At 45.2% G+C, this 17,056-nt stretch overlaps 1 protein-coding gene across 1 annotated transcript in view; it reads right to left on the bottom strand.

Annotated features, from left to right (window-relative positions):
- LOC144818836 (uncharacterized) overlaps positions 1-17,056 on the bottom strand; it is a 1,999,126-nt gene that overhangs the window by 1,668,408 nt on the left and 313,662 nt on the right. The window contains 1 exon segment of the mRNA XM_078676624.1: positions 13,414-13,567. Within this exon segment, the coding sequence (XP_078532750.1) occupies positions 13,414-13,567 (154 nt within the window).

The raw sequence follows: 17,056 nt of genomic DNA, 5'->3' as shown, positions 1-17,056 counted from the left end.
ATGTACGTGGTCACTAGGCCCCATATTGTCCTCAGATCAATCTGGCCACTTATACAGCCTTTAGCCATTTGTACTTTTCTCTCACCTTCAGCGACCTTAGATTTTGGAAGTCGGATGAATAGAAGAGTTCTAATTAATAAAACCCGTCGTGGCCTCGGACTTCATTTTTCAATGTAAGTAAATGTAGAGCCCGATTGACTTCGACCAAGGTCATTTTTATAAGTAGTGCATGACCTAATCCCCCCTTTTTAATGGTTTATTTGCAGTTGATACATTCTCTCCAGCACCTCCCCTTCCTGTGTGGGTTGACAAGTACTCCAGGAAAGTTTCATCGACCAGTTGTTTGGTTGATATTGCATGTGAGTTGAGGTGCCTTATCTTTTTAGTCATTTGAGTGGCAACCAGTCTCATTACATCTTTCCTCTGTATAGATGCGAATCCACATCGCAGATTTTGACCAAGACTAATGGTTGGTCTTAGTCCATTTCCTACGCTTTGAGGCCTAGTCGGTCTTAAGCCCATGGTTATTGATTCTGCAAATGTCATTGAATTTTGTCAATCTACTGACGCCTTAAAATCAATAAATAGTGAATTGACCCATTGTTTTTAAATTCACAGATATCTTCGCCCCCCCTACCTTGTCCCTACCTCCCCTGCACTTGTCCTGATGAAGACCCCGTCAAAGGACTTAAATTAGCCTACGCCAAGGGGTCGAAACGTCGACGGCTCTGTTTCCTTTGTTGTATACCTCCGGCACATGCCCTCCTACCAATTTGAATGTTTGTCGTGTGACCGTTGAAGGGTTTATTGTATAAATTCTTGTAATGTACGCCTTGCATATATAGGCTTTTTGTGTTAGATTTGGCCTAAGTCATATGCCATTATTGTGTATGATTGTTCCCCCCTTCTTTGACTGTCTAATTTCCTTGACTGCACACAGCTTTGAGCACACCCCCCTCCCCCACTCCCTTTTCCCTTCTCCCATCTGGGGCTTTTCAAAATATTGATGATAGAATGACAAATGTTTGGAAATTGGTATTGTAAAATAAATGACAATACCAACCTCTATTGTTTCTACTGATGTTCATGATTTTGAGGAAAGTGTTATCAACTATGGTTGATTGTGTGTGTTGTACATAACACGTTTCCCTTGCGGGGACCCCCTCCTTTACACATACCATATAGCGCCCAGGTCCCCGCGACTGCATGGGTACAACCCCCCTTTGTGTAACGTCCTCTGCGCAGGTGCTGACCTGCGAGGTTTTTTGAGTCTTAATTTATTTAAGTAGACCATGGTGGAATCTGAACTGCTGTCCTATACAGAGGAATACATTAATCAGCTGACAAAAGATTTGTCCTCAACTTTTTTATCTACCTCTGCTCCTACAATTGATGTTACTCTTAATGACAAAATCTCTCGTTTGGAGAGACTTGAGAAAAAACTCATTAGAACACGACTGCATGGACATTTGTTCCCTAGATATTTACAAGAGAATATAATCCCGGTGGGGTTACAGATTAAAATTGAGCCGGCCATTTTCGTGGATGTGCCTAGGTTCAAAGAAGGTTTCAGCTACGTGGCGAATAATTGCTCCCGGCACTGGATGGTGCTGGGGGTTGAAACCGCTGCTGAACAAGTGGTTTCGCTCAGTAAAGAGATAGCTGACCTCAAAGCCGAAATTCTGGGTGATAGCACCCTCACAAAAGCCAAAGAAGCCTTGGAGAGCTTGGAAGTTTCGATTAAAGAGTTTGATATTACAGCACAGACCAAGAAATTGGAGAAACTTGCTAGAGATCTGAAACTGTTCGACAAAAAGATTGTCTACCCTTACCTGCAACCTGACTACTACAAGCAGGACACTCAAGGGCGCTTTTCTAACCGCGGCCGTGGTGGATACAGAGGAAGGCGCAATTTTACAACCTTCTCCGATTCGTCGTACAGCTCAGGCAGTGACGGGGATACCGGTCCTAGTACCTCCTACAACTATCCACCACCAGACCCTAATTATCAACAGTACCCTCCACAATTCCAGCCTCATTTTTTAGATCAGGGCCAAGGACAATGGCGGCCCCCTCGAGGACGTGGCAACAACTGGGCAAGGGGACAGGCGAGAGGCCAGCAACAGAACCCCGGATGGGACGGCAACAGGGGCAAATCCCAGAAACGGGTAACGTTCCGCCCCGAAGTGCATGGAGAGATCTCGACCAGACGCAACACCTACAGGTGGTGAACTATGTTCCTACCATTGGACTGAATATTCCTACTCCCATTACATCCAACACCAATCCTGTGATTAATATGTCCAAGTATCAATTACAAGATGAGGAGATCAAGGTTTTGAGTAAAGGCCTGTCCTATGTTCCTACAGCGCCAGCCAACAAATTTTTGCTTAAAACAGAATTATACAGATTCTTCAGGAAGATCAGGTTAAGATACTACTTCCGTAATCAAACAACGAGGCAACAAAGTTCCATCACTGGCCTCAGAGAACCCTCTACCTTTTTTCCACCGACCTATGCGATGAGCCACAAGATCCTGGCATTCGAAGAAATTGTGACGTCGGCTGTAGACCAACTACTCGACCGGAAAAAGTTTGTGAAATTTAACCTGAGTAAAAAGGATAAAAAAGCTTTGAAAGACCTTGGCACCAACAAAGATGTGATTATTAAACCCGCCGATAAAGGCGGGGCAATTGTCGTACAAGACCTGATTAAATACAAGGAAGAGATCCATAGACAATTGTCAGATGGTATCAGTTATCGCAAGTTACAGAATGATCCATCGAGGGACTTGGCTTCTACCATTCTGTCAACCACGCAGAAAGGCTTGGATGAGGGCTTCCTGAGTGAGCAGGAATTCAAATTCTTAAATCAAAAATTCCCAAGATTGGCCACAATGTACACCTTGCCCAAGGTTCACAAAAACCTGGACAGTCCCCCTGGACGCCCGATTGCGTCGGGGTGTGGTTCGATGTTAGAGCCATTACGTAAATATATTGACTTTTTTCTTAAGCCCATTGCACTCAACACCAGGGCATACCTTCGTGACACTACACAAACGATTAATTTGATTGATGATAGATCATTTGACCAGCAAAAGGAGCTTCTAGTAACGTGCGACATCATTTCGCTTTACACCAGCATCCCCCAACAGGAGGCCTTGGATGTTATTCGGGGGGCACTGGACACAAGACCTGCCCCTGTACAAGTCCCTACGGACTTTATAATCGAGTTACTGAGCATAGCAATGAAACAGAATTTCTTTATTTTTCAGGAAGAGTTTTTTTGTTCAGACCAAGGGTGTAGCGATGGGGGCTACCTTTGCTCCAAATCTGGCGATCATTTATATGGACCATTTTGAGACTCAATATATCTTTTCCATGGATAATCCCTTTCATACTAGGTTTACCCTTTGGGTCCGATACATCGACGATGTTCTGTGCTTATGGGAGGGCAACAAACAACAACTAGCTGAATTCCACGATTGGCTCAATCTTAGAAATCCCAACATCCAATTTACTATGGAATCTAGTAATGAGTCCATTCCGTTCCTTGACATCTCTATTTATGTGGATGAGGACCATCTTCAGACGACACTTTTTAGAAAAGCAACAGAGCGGAATTCCTTACTACAATATGGGAGTCACCACCCTAGAGGACTGAAGGATAATTTACCCGTGGGGCAATTCCTGAGAATCAGGAGAAATTGCTCTACTCGAGCAAACTATATCAAGGAGTCTGAGATCTTAAATGACCGCCTGATCGCACGAGGGTATCCATCGCGAATGGTCAGACGGGCCAGGAAAAGGGCATGGTACAATCCACGAGGAAGCTTGCTGAGTCCTGAACCCTCGAATCCAACGGAGCTTGAACGCACTATTTGTGTTACAACCTTCTCTACACAGAGTAATGAGGTTAAGCAAATTATCAATAAGAACTGGCATTTGGTGGCAAGTGAGATAAATCAACCTCATCTCCCACTCCACTCTTTTAAAAGGGCCAAAAACATTCGTGACATGGTGGTTCACTCCTATCTGGAGCCAGAGAGCCACCCAACACTAACTACACTATGGAACTTACCTCCCTTGGTGGGGCATTTTAGATGCGGGACTTGCACTGCTTGTGAAACTACCATCCAAACTAAAGCATTTATCCATGGCAGTCGCACATACGCCCTAAAACACCATACAAACTGTAACTCCAGTAGTGTGATTTACATTGTCAAATGCCCTTGCAATCTGTTATACGTTGGGCAAACTCAACAGAAGATTAAATCTCGCATCTCTTCCCACTGCAGTAGATTGCGATGTAAGGTATTGGGTTCCCCCTTAGTAGAACACTGGCAGAAGGCAGGACATGTGGTAGCTGAGATAAGATGGTGGGTTGTCGAAAAAGTCTCCCTAGGCACTAGAGGAGGTAATTTGCGAGTGGCTCTTAACACACAAGAATCCAAATGGATGTCCCTTCTGGATTCTATTAAAAACGGTTTGAATGAGCAGGATAGCAGCTTGGCACAGTTGGCAGCACTAGGTTGAACAATTAATTTTTGAATATGTGAAATCCAATTCATTCACACTATCATGCCTGAGAAGTGCTCTAATTGTTTGCAAGCCTTGTCTGTTGTATCTCACTCACACCCCTACAGTGTATGCACGTCTGTAGCCGAGCTTTGAATAATGAGAATGCATAACATTTGTTCAGGAATGTGATACCCATTCATTAAAATGTCGACTGTGTCCCTATAGGAAACTCATCTACACTCTTATGCTCGAGAAGTGCTTGAGTTGGTTTGAATATTTGGTTGCAGATTTGATTTTTGAATTTGATAAACCCGCTCATACCTCGATGGTTGGGTAGTGTACTCGCGGCTGTAATTGAGTTCTAAATATTGTCAATGTCTAATAATTGCTAAGGAACATGATATTTATTTATTGAAATGTGGACTGTGTGCCCTCATGACACTCACCTACACTCATGTTTGAGAAGTGCGTGAGTCGGTATGAGGTTCTCTTTCTCTCTTTGTCAAACAGGCTTTTTCAACACGTTTTTTTCAATAGGGTGTCGGATGCTGCTCGTCTACACCCTTATGGTTGAGAGGTGCACGAGCATTTATAATCTAAAATAATGTTAATATGCATATGTAAATTTAACTCTGAATGTGTTTTCGCATCAAATACCATCCGTCTGAAAACCGCGAGTTTCGTAGTAACTCTTCCATCTCTGAGATGTCACTCAAAGGTAGATTCCACCCCCAACTCCGCTTAGCGGCGTAGCGAAGTTACCGTGAACAAGCATTCAGTGCTGTGTTTTTCTCATAGCGCCTGTAAGTACCAGGAATCTCCATTCTCACGAACGATTATACTCTGCCACATTATGATGGGTGTATTACTAGTTCTGAGGTCCGTTTCTTTTACATCCCTAGTAACATCTTCGACGAAAGTCACTATTACGTTTCCCCGCCTGCAACCCGCGAAGCAATGATGCGGTGTCGGCGTTGATTTAAAGTTCTTTTCAACAATACGTGTAAGTCGGTGCAAAATTTCCCTAATTTTTCTTTTTCTTTTTCTGTATTAAACAAGTCTCTCTGCGATATTCTGAAATAACCATTTTGAATATCGGAGTTGTAAGCCCTATCCGTTTAATTCTCTTAACAAGGTTCCTGACGCTTGGTCGATCGAATGCCGCAATTGGATGAGATTTAGGAAGGTCGGCTCCCCGATTAATTCTCACACGGAGGTATGTACGTGGTCACTAGGCCCCATATTGTCCTCAGATCAATCTGGCCACTTATACAGCCTTTAGCTATTTGTACTTTTCTCTCACCTTCAGCGACCTTAGATTTTACAAGTCGGATGAATAGAAGAGTTCTAATTATTAAAACCCGTCGTGGCCTCTGACTTCATTTTTCAATGTAAGTAAATGTAGAGCCCGATTGACTTCGACCAAGGTCATTTTTATAAGTAGTGCATGACCTAATCCCCCCTTTTTAATGGTTTATTTGCAGTTGATACATTCTCTCCAGCACCTCCCCTTCCTGTGTGGGTTGACAAGTACTCCAGGAAAGTTTCATCGACCAGTTGTTTGGTTGATATTGCATGTGAGTTGAGGTGCCTTATCTTTTTAGTCGTTTGAGTGACAACCAGTCTCATTACATCTTTCCTCTGTATAGATGCGAATCCACATCGCAGATTTTGACCAAGACTAATGGTTGGTCTTAGTCCATTTCCTACACTTTGAGGCCTAGTCGGTCCTAAGCCCATGGTTATTGATTCTGCAAATGTCATTGAATTTTGTCAATCTACTGACGCCTTAAAATCAATAAATAGTGAATTGACCCATTGTTTTTAAATTCACAGATATCTTCGCCCCCCTACCTTGTCCCTACCTCCCCTGCACTTGTCCTGATGAAGACCCCGTCAAAGGACTTAAATTAGCCTACGCCAAGGGGTCGAAACGTCGACGGCTCTGTTTCCTTTGTTGTATACCTCCGGCACATGCCCTCCTACCAATTTGAATGTTTGTCGTGTGACCGTTGAAGGGTTTATTGTATAAATTCTTGTAATGTACGCCTTGCATATATAGGCTTTTTGTGTTAGATTTGGCCTAAGTCATATGCCATTATTGTGTAGGATTGTTCCCCCCTTCTTTGACTGTGTCTAATTTCCTTGACTGAACACAGCTTTGAGCACACCCCCCTCCCCCACTCCCTTTTCCCTTCTCCCATCTGGGGCTTTTCAAAATATTGATGATAGAATGACAAATGTTTGGAAATTGGTATTGTAAAATAAATGACAATACCAACCTCTATTGTTTCTACTGATGTTCATGATTTTGAGAAAAGTGTTATCAACTATGGTTGATTGTGCGTGTTGTACATAACACGTTTCCCTTGCGGGGACCCCCTCCTTTACACATACCAGGATCTTAAGTTGGACTTTGGGCCTAAAGGTGGTAGCCTTTAGTCAGCCCTGTCGTCTGAGAACTGCAGCTCCTGCCGCTGTCTAAAGTTCGTATTTGCAATATCCAAAGCGCAGTCGATTGTTTCTGCAGCTGCACGTTCTCCCTCCATTAAGATCTTGCGTGCCTCCTGCCTTTTATCCTCTGGGATTAGATTAAACAAACCAGCCATCTTGGACCACATTTGGCGATCATAGCGCCCTATAATCGCCAAAGAATTTGCAGCTCTGATCGAGGCAGCAGCCATGGTGGAATTTTTTTTTACCAATAAGGTCCAAACAACGTCCCTCCTTATCCGGTGGTGTAGTGATGGGGGTGGCTGAGTTTTTCGATCTTTGTTGCGCGGCCTGCGAGAGGACCGAATCCGGCCACGGATGTCCAATGAGGCATGCAGGACTAGTGAGAGGAGCGCACTGAAGCAGGGTTTTTCATCACCTTGACACCTTCTTTCCAGATATAATCTATAATAGGAATGGCTCTGGACACCTTCCTAGTTTCTTCTTTAAAATCATGAAGGAAACAGTCTAGTCCACTGTCACCGGCAACTGAAATCTAGTTGCAGCTCGCTGCATGAGAATATGGAATCCACCTATGTCTTCAGGCGGTGAGTCTGAAGGTTGTGGGGTTGGTGGAGACGGCATGGGAATAAGGATTAGTTATTTACCTGTAATCCTAGTTCTCTTCCAGGGGTATACTCATCAGTCATAAGCACTGAATAGTCCCGCACGTGGGCGGGACTATTCAGTGCTTATGACTATTGCTGAGTATCCCCTGGAAGAACGTAGTACTCCCACGGATCTAACGGAGGATCCTCTACTTCTTCATCCGAAGAAGTGTCCGGGGTCTGTGTAGGCAAAGCAGGTTGTGGAGTTTCCGTGACTGGAGACCTGGGTGGTGGAACTTCAGGTTGAGGAACGGGGACAGCAGGTTGGACTGGAGGCACGACCTGTTGAGGTGGAAAACGTTGTTTATAGTCTGCGAGCATAGCCTGTAAATCTTGGATGAAGCTTGTGAGAAGTTGGCCTGGTATATGATGTTCACTATTCTAGTGACCACCTTGCACCAGTCCAAACAACCTTTATGGTGATGGTTGTGAGTCAACCTTATAGACCAGCTATCCTAGAGGTAGCGTGGACAGAACAGTCTTAGGCTAAAAGACTCTTGAGGGGGTGTAAAGCCAGCTGTTTTACCATATGTAACCCCTTGAATATCAAATGAAAGGACACCACACAGGATATATATAAAATATATATGTATTTATTTACTAACACACTCCTCTGAACTCTTTATGAGATCAGAGGCAAAAGCACATCACAAGTTGCTCTTAGAAATACTTTAAATAGCACAAATTACAGTTCGGCCCTAGGGGCGCGTAAAACCATATACTAAGTGGTATAAGAACCACGACTCGAGAAAAGGAAAGGCCTAGGGCCTAGAGAATCGCTGGGGCTACACTATCTGACCATTAGGTTAGGAGTAGGAGGCCCACAGGCGGCGCGTGCAGTGTCTTTACACACACGCGAAAGTCAATGTTAAGTCAATTGGAACTTAGAGTTTAGAAAAAGAAGGATTTAGGACACTTCCGGTCTAGCTAGAAGGAAACAACTAAAAACCTAGACACTTGGATAATCAATACCCTTGGGAGCACCGAAGTACTCGCGTTGCCTCACCCACAGGAAGCGGGTGCATAGGTGTAGAGATGTGTTGAGTTTCGCCGTTGAAGTCTATGGAGCCTGTGAAGAAAGATGCTGCAGGTGACCAAGAGGAAGATGTCTGGATGGATCCAAGGGTGGATCGAGGATGAAGAAGACCTGAAAGCAGAGGGGACAGAGTCTGGGTCACTAGCTAGTGACCGGGTGGGACCAGGAAGGAACCAGATGACGTCGATGAGCAAACAGGTGCTGTCGTGAAGCTTGTCTCTTCAGCCACGCGGACCAGGAGGCGTCGAGGACGACCAGATGCTGGAGAGGAGCTGTCCCACGAAGGTTCTCGCAGATGGAGGGGGTCGACCGCCAGATTGGAGTCAACAAGTCTTGGCAAAGGCAACCCACGCAGGATACAAAGAAGGCTTCTGATGCAGACCAGCAAGGTCTGAGGTGCCTCACCTTTGCAGGGAGGCAAGGGCCAGCCTGGAGCACCCAGACCAGCGAGTTGGTTTCAAAGGATTGTCGTCACAGAGGCTACTAGCCAACGGGTCAGCAACCGGACAACGCGTCGAGCAGAACACAAGCAGAAGGGCCCCACGCAAAACTTGTGGAGGGCTGATCTTCGGTGCAGGTGGAGCTCGGATTCGGGGCTTCTCAATCCCCAGTGCACAGCTTCGAGGATACCTCACAAGCTGCACAGTTAGCATGTCAAGGACTTTTCAAGATGGCCGGTCCCACGTGCCTCGTCGCCTCCACGGATCTCAGCTATGCTGCAGACGTGAAGAGGGTCAGAGAGGTCTGGAAGTCTGGGTCTTGTCAGGCTCTGTGCTCGGGTCCCGGCAGGAGCGTCGACAAAGCAAGCCGTTGATTTGCTGGATGGTGCCTGGTTGCCCAGGGCGGTCACTCCTTGGCCACAAGGGAGATTCTTCAGTCTTCAGCTTCAGCAGAATGTCGAAGGTCCAGAGTTTCGTTCAAGTTTCAGTTCAGAATGAAATCTAAAGTCTAAGGACACAGCTCCTACTTTTATACAGCTAAAAGGGGCTGGATTCGTTCCTAGGTCCCTCCTATGGGTGGGACCAGGAAGGGGAGTGGTTAGGCTTTCCTTTGCCCAGTTTCGCACCAGAGCTGGGGCTTGAGTGCCCCAGCAACTGGTTTGAACTGGGGTATGCATGAAGCACTTAGTGTGCCTCAGGCAGTGTCTCAATCTATTCAGCCCTCCCTGTCCTAATACACAAAGTCCTGTCTGTGGTGGTGCTCGCACCTCTCCAGGCAGGAAACCTAGTGTCCAAACCTCTGTGACTGGAAGGACTCCCAACAGCAGGAGGTCAGACTTGTGTCTGTGGCAGCAGCGTCCATTTTCTGGGGCTCTGGTTAACTTTAACCGGGATAGTCAGCAACAACATGTCTTCTCCTCCTAGAAAGGTGGAATGCTACCCCCGTCGCCAGAATTGGTGAGGGGGTAGTATTCCAAAGCGTATGACACCTTACACGACATGTTTAGATAAAGCCAAACCAAAGTTAGCATTCAACCGCGAGAATTATAATGCACTTAAGAGTATATGGTATGGCGATATCATAGAACAGCTATAAGGACATGTTCCGAAAGCTGCAGACAGGCTCAGCTCATGCTAGAGCACCATCTCACACATAACCAAGCACTCTGCCTCCAGGATTGTTAAGGCCTGCCATAGGAGTGACTTATAGGTTACTGTGTGTCTATATATAAGGGTAGATATAGGAATACTATACCTAAGCAAGGGGTGATTACACGACCTTGCCCCAGCTGAGTGATCAGCCAGTTGTGTCAGTTTGAGTGGCCAGCCAGGGGTGGCATAATACATGCTGCAGCCCCTGGTAGGCCTTGGTTACACATATGCCCCGAGTACCTAGGGTACACTTCTACATGGGCTGATAAGGTGAACCAATTCCCAATTGTGGATGTACCTAGAGTACATGGTGTGAATTTAGAGAGTGTGCATCTGGGCTGTGGGTCTGATTAGCAGGCCACATCTAAGTCGAAAACCAGTAAAGCAAAAGCAAAAAGTGGGGGTGACCATAGGAAGCAGACCCTACTCTCCTACAAGGCTTGGTGGTAAATGACTGGCCTCCGAAACCTGAGACCTCCTCCAGTATTCTGTATGATGAGGGACTACAATGTCCTCCTGTTAATAATGCCCGGAATAAGTATCTTATTCTTCATCACCTCCTGGCATTTAATATTTAATTCTGAGGGATAGTGAGCTATTCCAAAAGCTCCCTCATTGTCATCATCCTCAAAACCCTCCTCTTCGTCATCAGCATAGGTCTCTAGGAGATGAGAGGGCATAAGTGGCGAAATGTAAGATTCTTGCTGTCTCTGGTATGATACGAATTGAAAGGTCTTTGAAGAAAGGGGGGTAGAAAATGCCTGTTTCACAGCTAAAGACTTAACTGAAGCAGTATCTATTGGTCTTGATGACACCGGTGATAATGGTGTCACAGTCGTCGACGACAGGTTCGTCGACGACGACGGATTAGTCGTCGATGGACTCTACGTCGACGGGCCGCCGTCGACGGGCTCATCGACGATGGACCTTGCTTCTTCGTTGACGAGACGGTCGTCGACGGTACCGTAGATGACTTCGTCGACGAGGGCTTCTTTGTCGACGAGTGCTTTCTTCCCCTCACTTGGAAAATCCTCTTGAGATTTCGCTCTCTACTGGAGGTAGAGGCTCTGTCTTCATCATCAGCAGAAGAGGATTTTAGCCATAAAAGGACTCTGGCCTCCCTATCCCTTAGAGTCTTAGAAGGGAAGGTGTGGCAGATCTTACAATTTTTTGCCTCATGTTTGGGATAAAGGCAATAAATGCAGTCCTTATTCTGGTCATCAACATGGACCTTTTTCTTCCCGCATGTTCTTCAAGGTCTAAACAAGGCCTTCTTGTCAGACATCCTGAAGCTTGGAGAAAACTGAGTCAAGACTCAGGGAGACTCCCTTCCACACGACATGTGGTGAAAATCTGAGGAGAACTGGCTCTGCAGAGAGGGTTCTAGAGGTTACTGCAAGCGGATTGGTTGGAACAAAGACTTTGGTCTTTTTAGCATAATGAGGTAGATAGGCTACTACAATCTAGGCCTCAGGCCTTCTCATAGGGCCTACTACTGTAATTTACTTTTGGTACTGCTTTTTTTATATACCGTGGGACTCCCGCCTCGGCGACGGGGAATGATTCAGGCATGTGAATCTATGAAAAAGATACCCAAATACTGGATAAAGAACTATATTGAATTTAAATTAGCATATTTTTCCTAATCCCCTGATGTATCCCCTGAAGTCCATGAGGGGTAGAAAAGGGGGTGGTGATGAACAGAGTGCCTGAATTAAGCAGACCACTCTTACCCAGTCCAAAGATCAGGGCTTGATCCATAAGGGGTAGGCTTATAGCGATTGCGCTGGGAGCAGCGATACAGAATATTGTGGCACACTGGAGAGACACTCAACCCCCCCTACAAATTGGCTGGTTACATAGGCTTTGGACGATATTGGGCATGGAGAAACTCTCGTTGGCAAAGGCGGGGAGGAGTTCGGAGTTTGCAGACCTCTGGCGGCCGTTCCTGACCCTGCTTACGGGGGAGTTCAGGGAACTGAGCTGTCCTCGCTATTTGCGACTATTACGCCTCGCAGAAACCCCACTTGCAGATCCTAAAACACAGCCACACAAGCCCAAAACACGTAAGGTGGATGCTGCACAGGGACCCTGGTAGAGTGATGTTAGTCCATTGCTCGGTCTTCACTCAGTGGACGGGAAGGGGGGAGGTGTGGGGGTAGGGGGGGGGGATTAGTTGGGGTTGTTTCTCTTTCTTGTTCCATGACACAATGCTACCAACACGGCTTCTGTACCTTTACAATGCGGCCGGCCCAGTTGGGTTGTAGGCGGCTTGCTGTGTATAATTCGCATTAGCTGGATTTCACTACAGTCCTATTTCTATGCTTGTATGGTCCAGAGCAGGCCTGCGCCACTTCATGCACGAGCCGCTGTACTTCTTATGCTGCTTTTTTCCTTAATAAAAAAGATTTAATACTAAATTAGCATATTTGACACTTTGATAAGTCATTTGTAATATGTTTACAGGTGATGCAATCTGTACAAAGGTCACATTTTATTTGTAAGCCTGCTGTAGATTTCAGCTATTGACAAATGATTGCAAGTACGAAGGTAAATCTTTATGATGATCCAAGATTTCTCCCCAAATACACTCCATCAGCCTCAAAGGAGTGCACAGGTCTCAGTCTGCCATAAGGTTACTGCATCAAACCAATAGATGGATAGATACAAACTATCCATCACTCGTCAGTTCAGGAAGGTGCCAAGGTGTTTATCCAGTGCACCCTATTGACCAAAACTGGATTCTCAGTTTCCAGTGTCTTTTAGGGTTTTTTGGTTTCATCTACATGCTCCTACATCTGATTTTCTTCATTTTTGCAACATTTTGATTATGCTCTATTCATTTTAACTAAACTGTTAGTGTTTTATGCATACCTTTCATTTTTGCGGGAGTTGTATATGTACCACAGTAACTTTCTTACAAGAAGGATTTACTTGCTTGTTCCTAGCTACAAAGGATAAGCCAAGTAATTCATCAAATAACTAGGTTTACTTAATTATATTTTTTCTTTTGGGAGCTTAGAACCATTCACACAAAACTGCAGACTCTCTGCATAATTGAGCAAATCTGCTTCTGTAGTATTTCACACATTTAAATTTTAACTTGCTTGTAATTATTCAATATGCGATGCCACAATGAAGCTTTTAGTGACAGACTAACTTACCTTTGCTGTTTGAGGCCTTGTGATGCATCATTTAAAACTGCCTGGCAAGAAAATAACTTTTCCCTCTGAAACATTTGAATGGCTGGGTTCCATTCATTATCAAATATCCCCTCATCTACAGTCCGGCTTAACTCGTCAAATTCAGAAATATCCGCTGTAAGAAAAGGAGGGGGGAGGAGTTAAAAAGCCTCATGTAAAATAGAGAGATTTGCTGGAACATTAAATGAGTAGCAACTATGCTGCGACAGCAAGAAACAAGTAAACACCATTTCTCACATTACTTCTAAACAATATTAAGTATGTTAAAGTCATTATGCACAGGTATCTTTTGGAAGGTCCCTTTAAGGTGGTTAAGAGACTTATTTTAAAACAATTTCCAACAGGCATACATAACTATCGTCTGTACATCTAAGGACAGGAAAGAGACAAGCAGGCCTAAGTAAAGCTTAGCGGCGAGAGAGCTCTGGAGTGGACCATTAGCTTTAACCGACTGTTGCTTATTATTTGCAAGTCTTTCCAGAAAAACAACATTATTACTAGCTAAGCTGACATCGTATCCACAAAAAGCAACCTGAAAAAACAAGCTACTTACAGTCTTTAACACTCTTCCTGGTGAATACTTTATCTAACCATAGATGCCTCACCTTTTGAAAATTCCAAGTTGCCAGAGTGGATTCAGAAGATTTAACCCCTTTGGTGCTCATGACGGAACGGTTCCGTCATGAGCGTCGGTTGGCCTGTGCTCATGACGGAACTGTTCCGTCATGAGTCCATAGGCCCAATAGAACCTTCAGCACAGCGCGAGAATTCGCGCCGCGCTGAAGAGGTTAAACAGCAATGCTTCTGCGAGCGGACTTTGTTCCACCGAAGGAGTGCAGAGCGGAACTGCATATATGTAACACCCATATAAACACCGACGTGAGTTTCTTTCTTGACTTGTTCCGTGCCCTCGGACATGGAGCCCACCAAAAAACAACAATACCAGTGTTCAGATTCCTAGATTGGAACCTTTTTAGATTGATAAAGAGGCCATTCCACAGACCGTGGAGGCTGGGGGCAGGGAGGAATCTGTGCGAATGGAGCATCCACCAGAAAAAGCATGGCCAAAAGGTAAGTAACTGGCTCTTTTGATGGATACTTCATACGCAGATTCCTCTACTTCAGAATAGATACCAAAGCAGTACCTCCCAAGGAAGTAGTTCTGTGGAATGGCTCATACTCAATAAGTCCTGCAGAAACGAAATGCCCATGCCATCGTAAATGGCACTCAAGGCAGTCGTGCTTCGTGAACATATTTAGTGATGCCGTTGAAACATGTCAGATGTCAAATACAGGCACTCTGCATTCCAACACAGTTGTAGCAGCGTTGGCCCTGGTGGAATGGACCACCAACTCTTTCAGAGGACATTACTTGGCTAGAACGTAACATCTTGACACAGGACTATCCATCTTGACTAAGTCCTTTTCCGCACTGTTTTACGAATCCCCACATAGATCTCATCGTTGACCTAATGTTCTTAGTGTGATTGATGTAGAATCTTAAAGCTCTTGCATAGTCCAATTGATGAAGTCATTCTACTCTTTCAAGGGGTAAAGTGGGCATGGAAGGATTGAATAGTGATGGACTGTCCAACGTGAAAATCAATAACCTCTTTACATAAAAAGGCTGTCTTGATCCTTAGTAGCACTTTGTCTGGGAAAAAGTTAGTATAACTGGGCTGCATTGAGAGAACTCGGAGTTCGCTCATGAGACGAGCCAAAGCTACCAAGACCAGAAACAGTCTTCAGAGTCAGGAGACGTAAAGGAAAGTTGTGCATGGGTCCCAAAGGCATATACAAGTAGGATTCCACTGTGGCATCACTAACTGTTTGGGAGGAAACAAATAGATCAATCCTTTTAGAAAACTCATAACAGGTAATTTAAACAAGGTCGGCTGGTCGTGTAAACACAAAGGCTGAAAGGGCAAACAAACATTAACCGTTGCCACAGGAAGTCCTGGCAGGGCCAGGGAAAAAACAAATGATATCCGATAGCTAGGCCTGATACAGGTTGATATTTTGAGTGCCAAACCAGGTTACAAATTTCTCATTGCCCACCACAGATGGATTTCATAGAGGAACGTTCTGATGAAATTCACCACTACATGCCACAAAACTAAAGCAGTGAATCACTGCTTACATCAATCTCCACACATCGAGGCTTAATTCATGTAGGTTCAAGTTAAGAATTCTTGCCAGCTGCTGGGACAGGAGGTACTCATGAAATAGTAGCCTGATCAGAGAACAGCTGCTCATTCTCTAGGGTGACTTCGGCCTAGTCAATTCTGATCTTCAAAAAAATGGGCCAGGAGAGCCAGCGGCTGACATGCATACATACTTCCAGGTGCTCCATTTTAGGTGGAATGCATCAGTTCTCTGTAGTGGCAAAAAGCTCTACATAGGGTTCACCCCATTAATGGAATATGCCCTGTGCCACCTCGGAGTTTAACCTCCATTTATGGTACGACAGGTGCCGTCGGCTAAGCTGGTCTGTCATGGCATTCAAAGATACAGCAGGTGGTGCATGGCAAAGATAATTCTATGGTGCGCCGGTCAGCTCCAGAAATGAAGTAAAGAAGAACACCTCCTTGCCTATTGCGGTACCACATGGTGGTGGTGTTACCTGTGAGAACGTGAACCAGCCTCCCTTTGCTGGATGGTAGGAAGGCATTTAGCGCCAGGCGAATGTCCTGCAACTGCAACAGGTTGATTTAGAGACCGGTTCCAACGTTCTCTGATCTCCACATCTCCCAGAAGACTTCCCCAGCCCAGCAGTGATGGATTTGTCACAACCGCCCGCTCAGGATGGGGCAGGGAGAGGAGTCTACCACTGCTCCAATTGCAGCTGAGCCACCACAACAATGGTATTTTGAAATATCCTATTAAGTCTGGAAGAAATGCAATCGGTTCCCGTGGTGCAGGGCCCACTGACACTATAGATTCCACTGCAGAGCCTGCATATGCCACCTGGCATATCCAACAAACACGATGCAGGGTATCAAGAGGCCAAGAGAGCAGCTAAAACACTGGGCTAATAGTCTAAATGTCCTGGACTCGTGGTGGAGGGAAGGCCCAGAACAGCACAGTATCCAGGATGATTCAATGAAAGAAAGTCTCTGTTAAGGTGTCAGGAGGGACTTTGGCATGTTAATCGTGAACCTCAACAATGTCAGAAGATTCACTAGGAGGTGTTCTATGGCAGATTGTGATGAGCTACTCTTCAACAGCCAGTAGTCGAGATAGTTGAAAACTTGTATCCACAACCTCCAAGGTGTGCTGCCATCACTTTAGTGAACACCCAAGGGGTGATGGTAAGACCTGAAGACGAGAATGACGAAATGAAAATGCTTCTGGCCCACATTGAACTGCAATTAACATCTGTGGAGCCGCTAGACAGGTACACGAATATAAGTGTCCTGTAGGTCCAAATCCACCATACAGTGACCTGGATCCAGGGCAGATAGAACTAGGGCCAGCATAATAATCTTGAATTTGTCCTTCAGCAAAAAGGCATTCAGAGGGTGGAAATCTAAAATAGGAGAAAGGACTCCATCCTTTGATATAAGGAAATAATGTAAGTAACAGCCAATCCCTTTTCAGGGCT

The sequence above is a fragment of the Lissotriton helveticus genome, chromosome 2_1 (assembly GCF_964261635.1).
Source record: "Lissotriton helveticus chromosome 2_1, aLisHel1.1, whole genome shotgun sequence".
Taxonomy (NCBI): domain Eukaryota; kingdom Metazoa; phylum Chordata; class Amphibia; order Caudata; family Salamandridae; genus Lissotriton; species Lissotriton helveticus.
The sequence above is the reverse complement of the archived record's forward strand: the minus strand, read 5'-3'. Positions and strand labels throughout refer to the sequence as shown.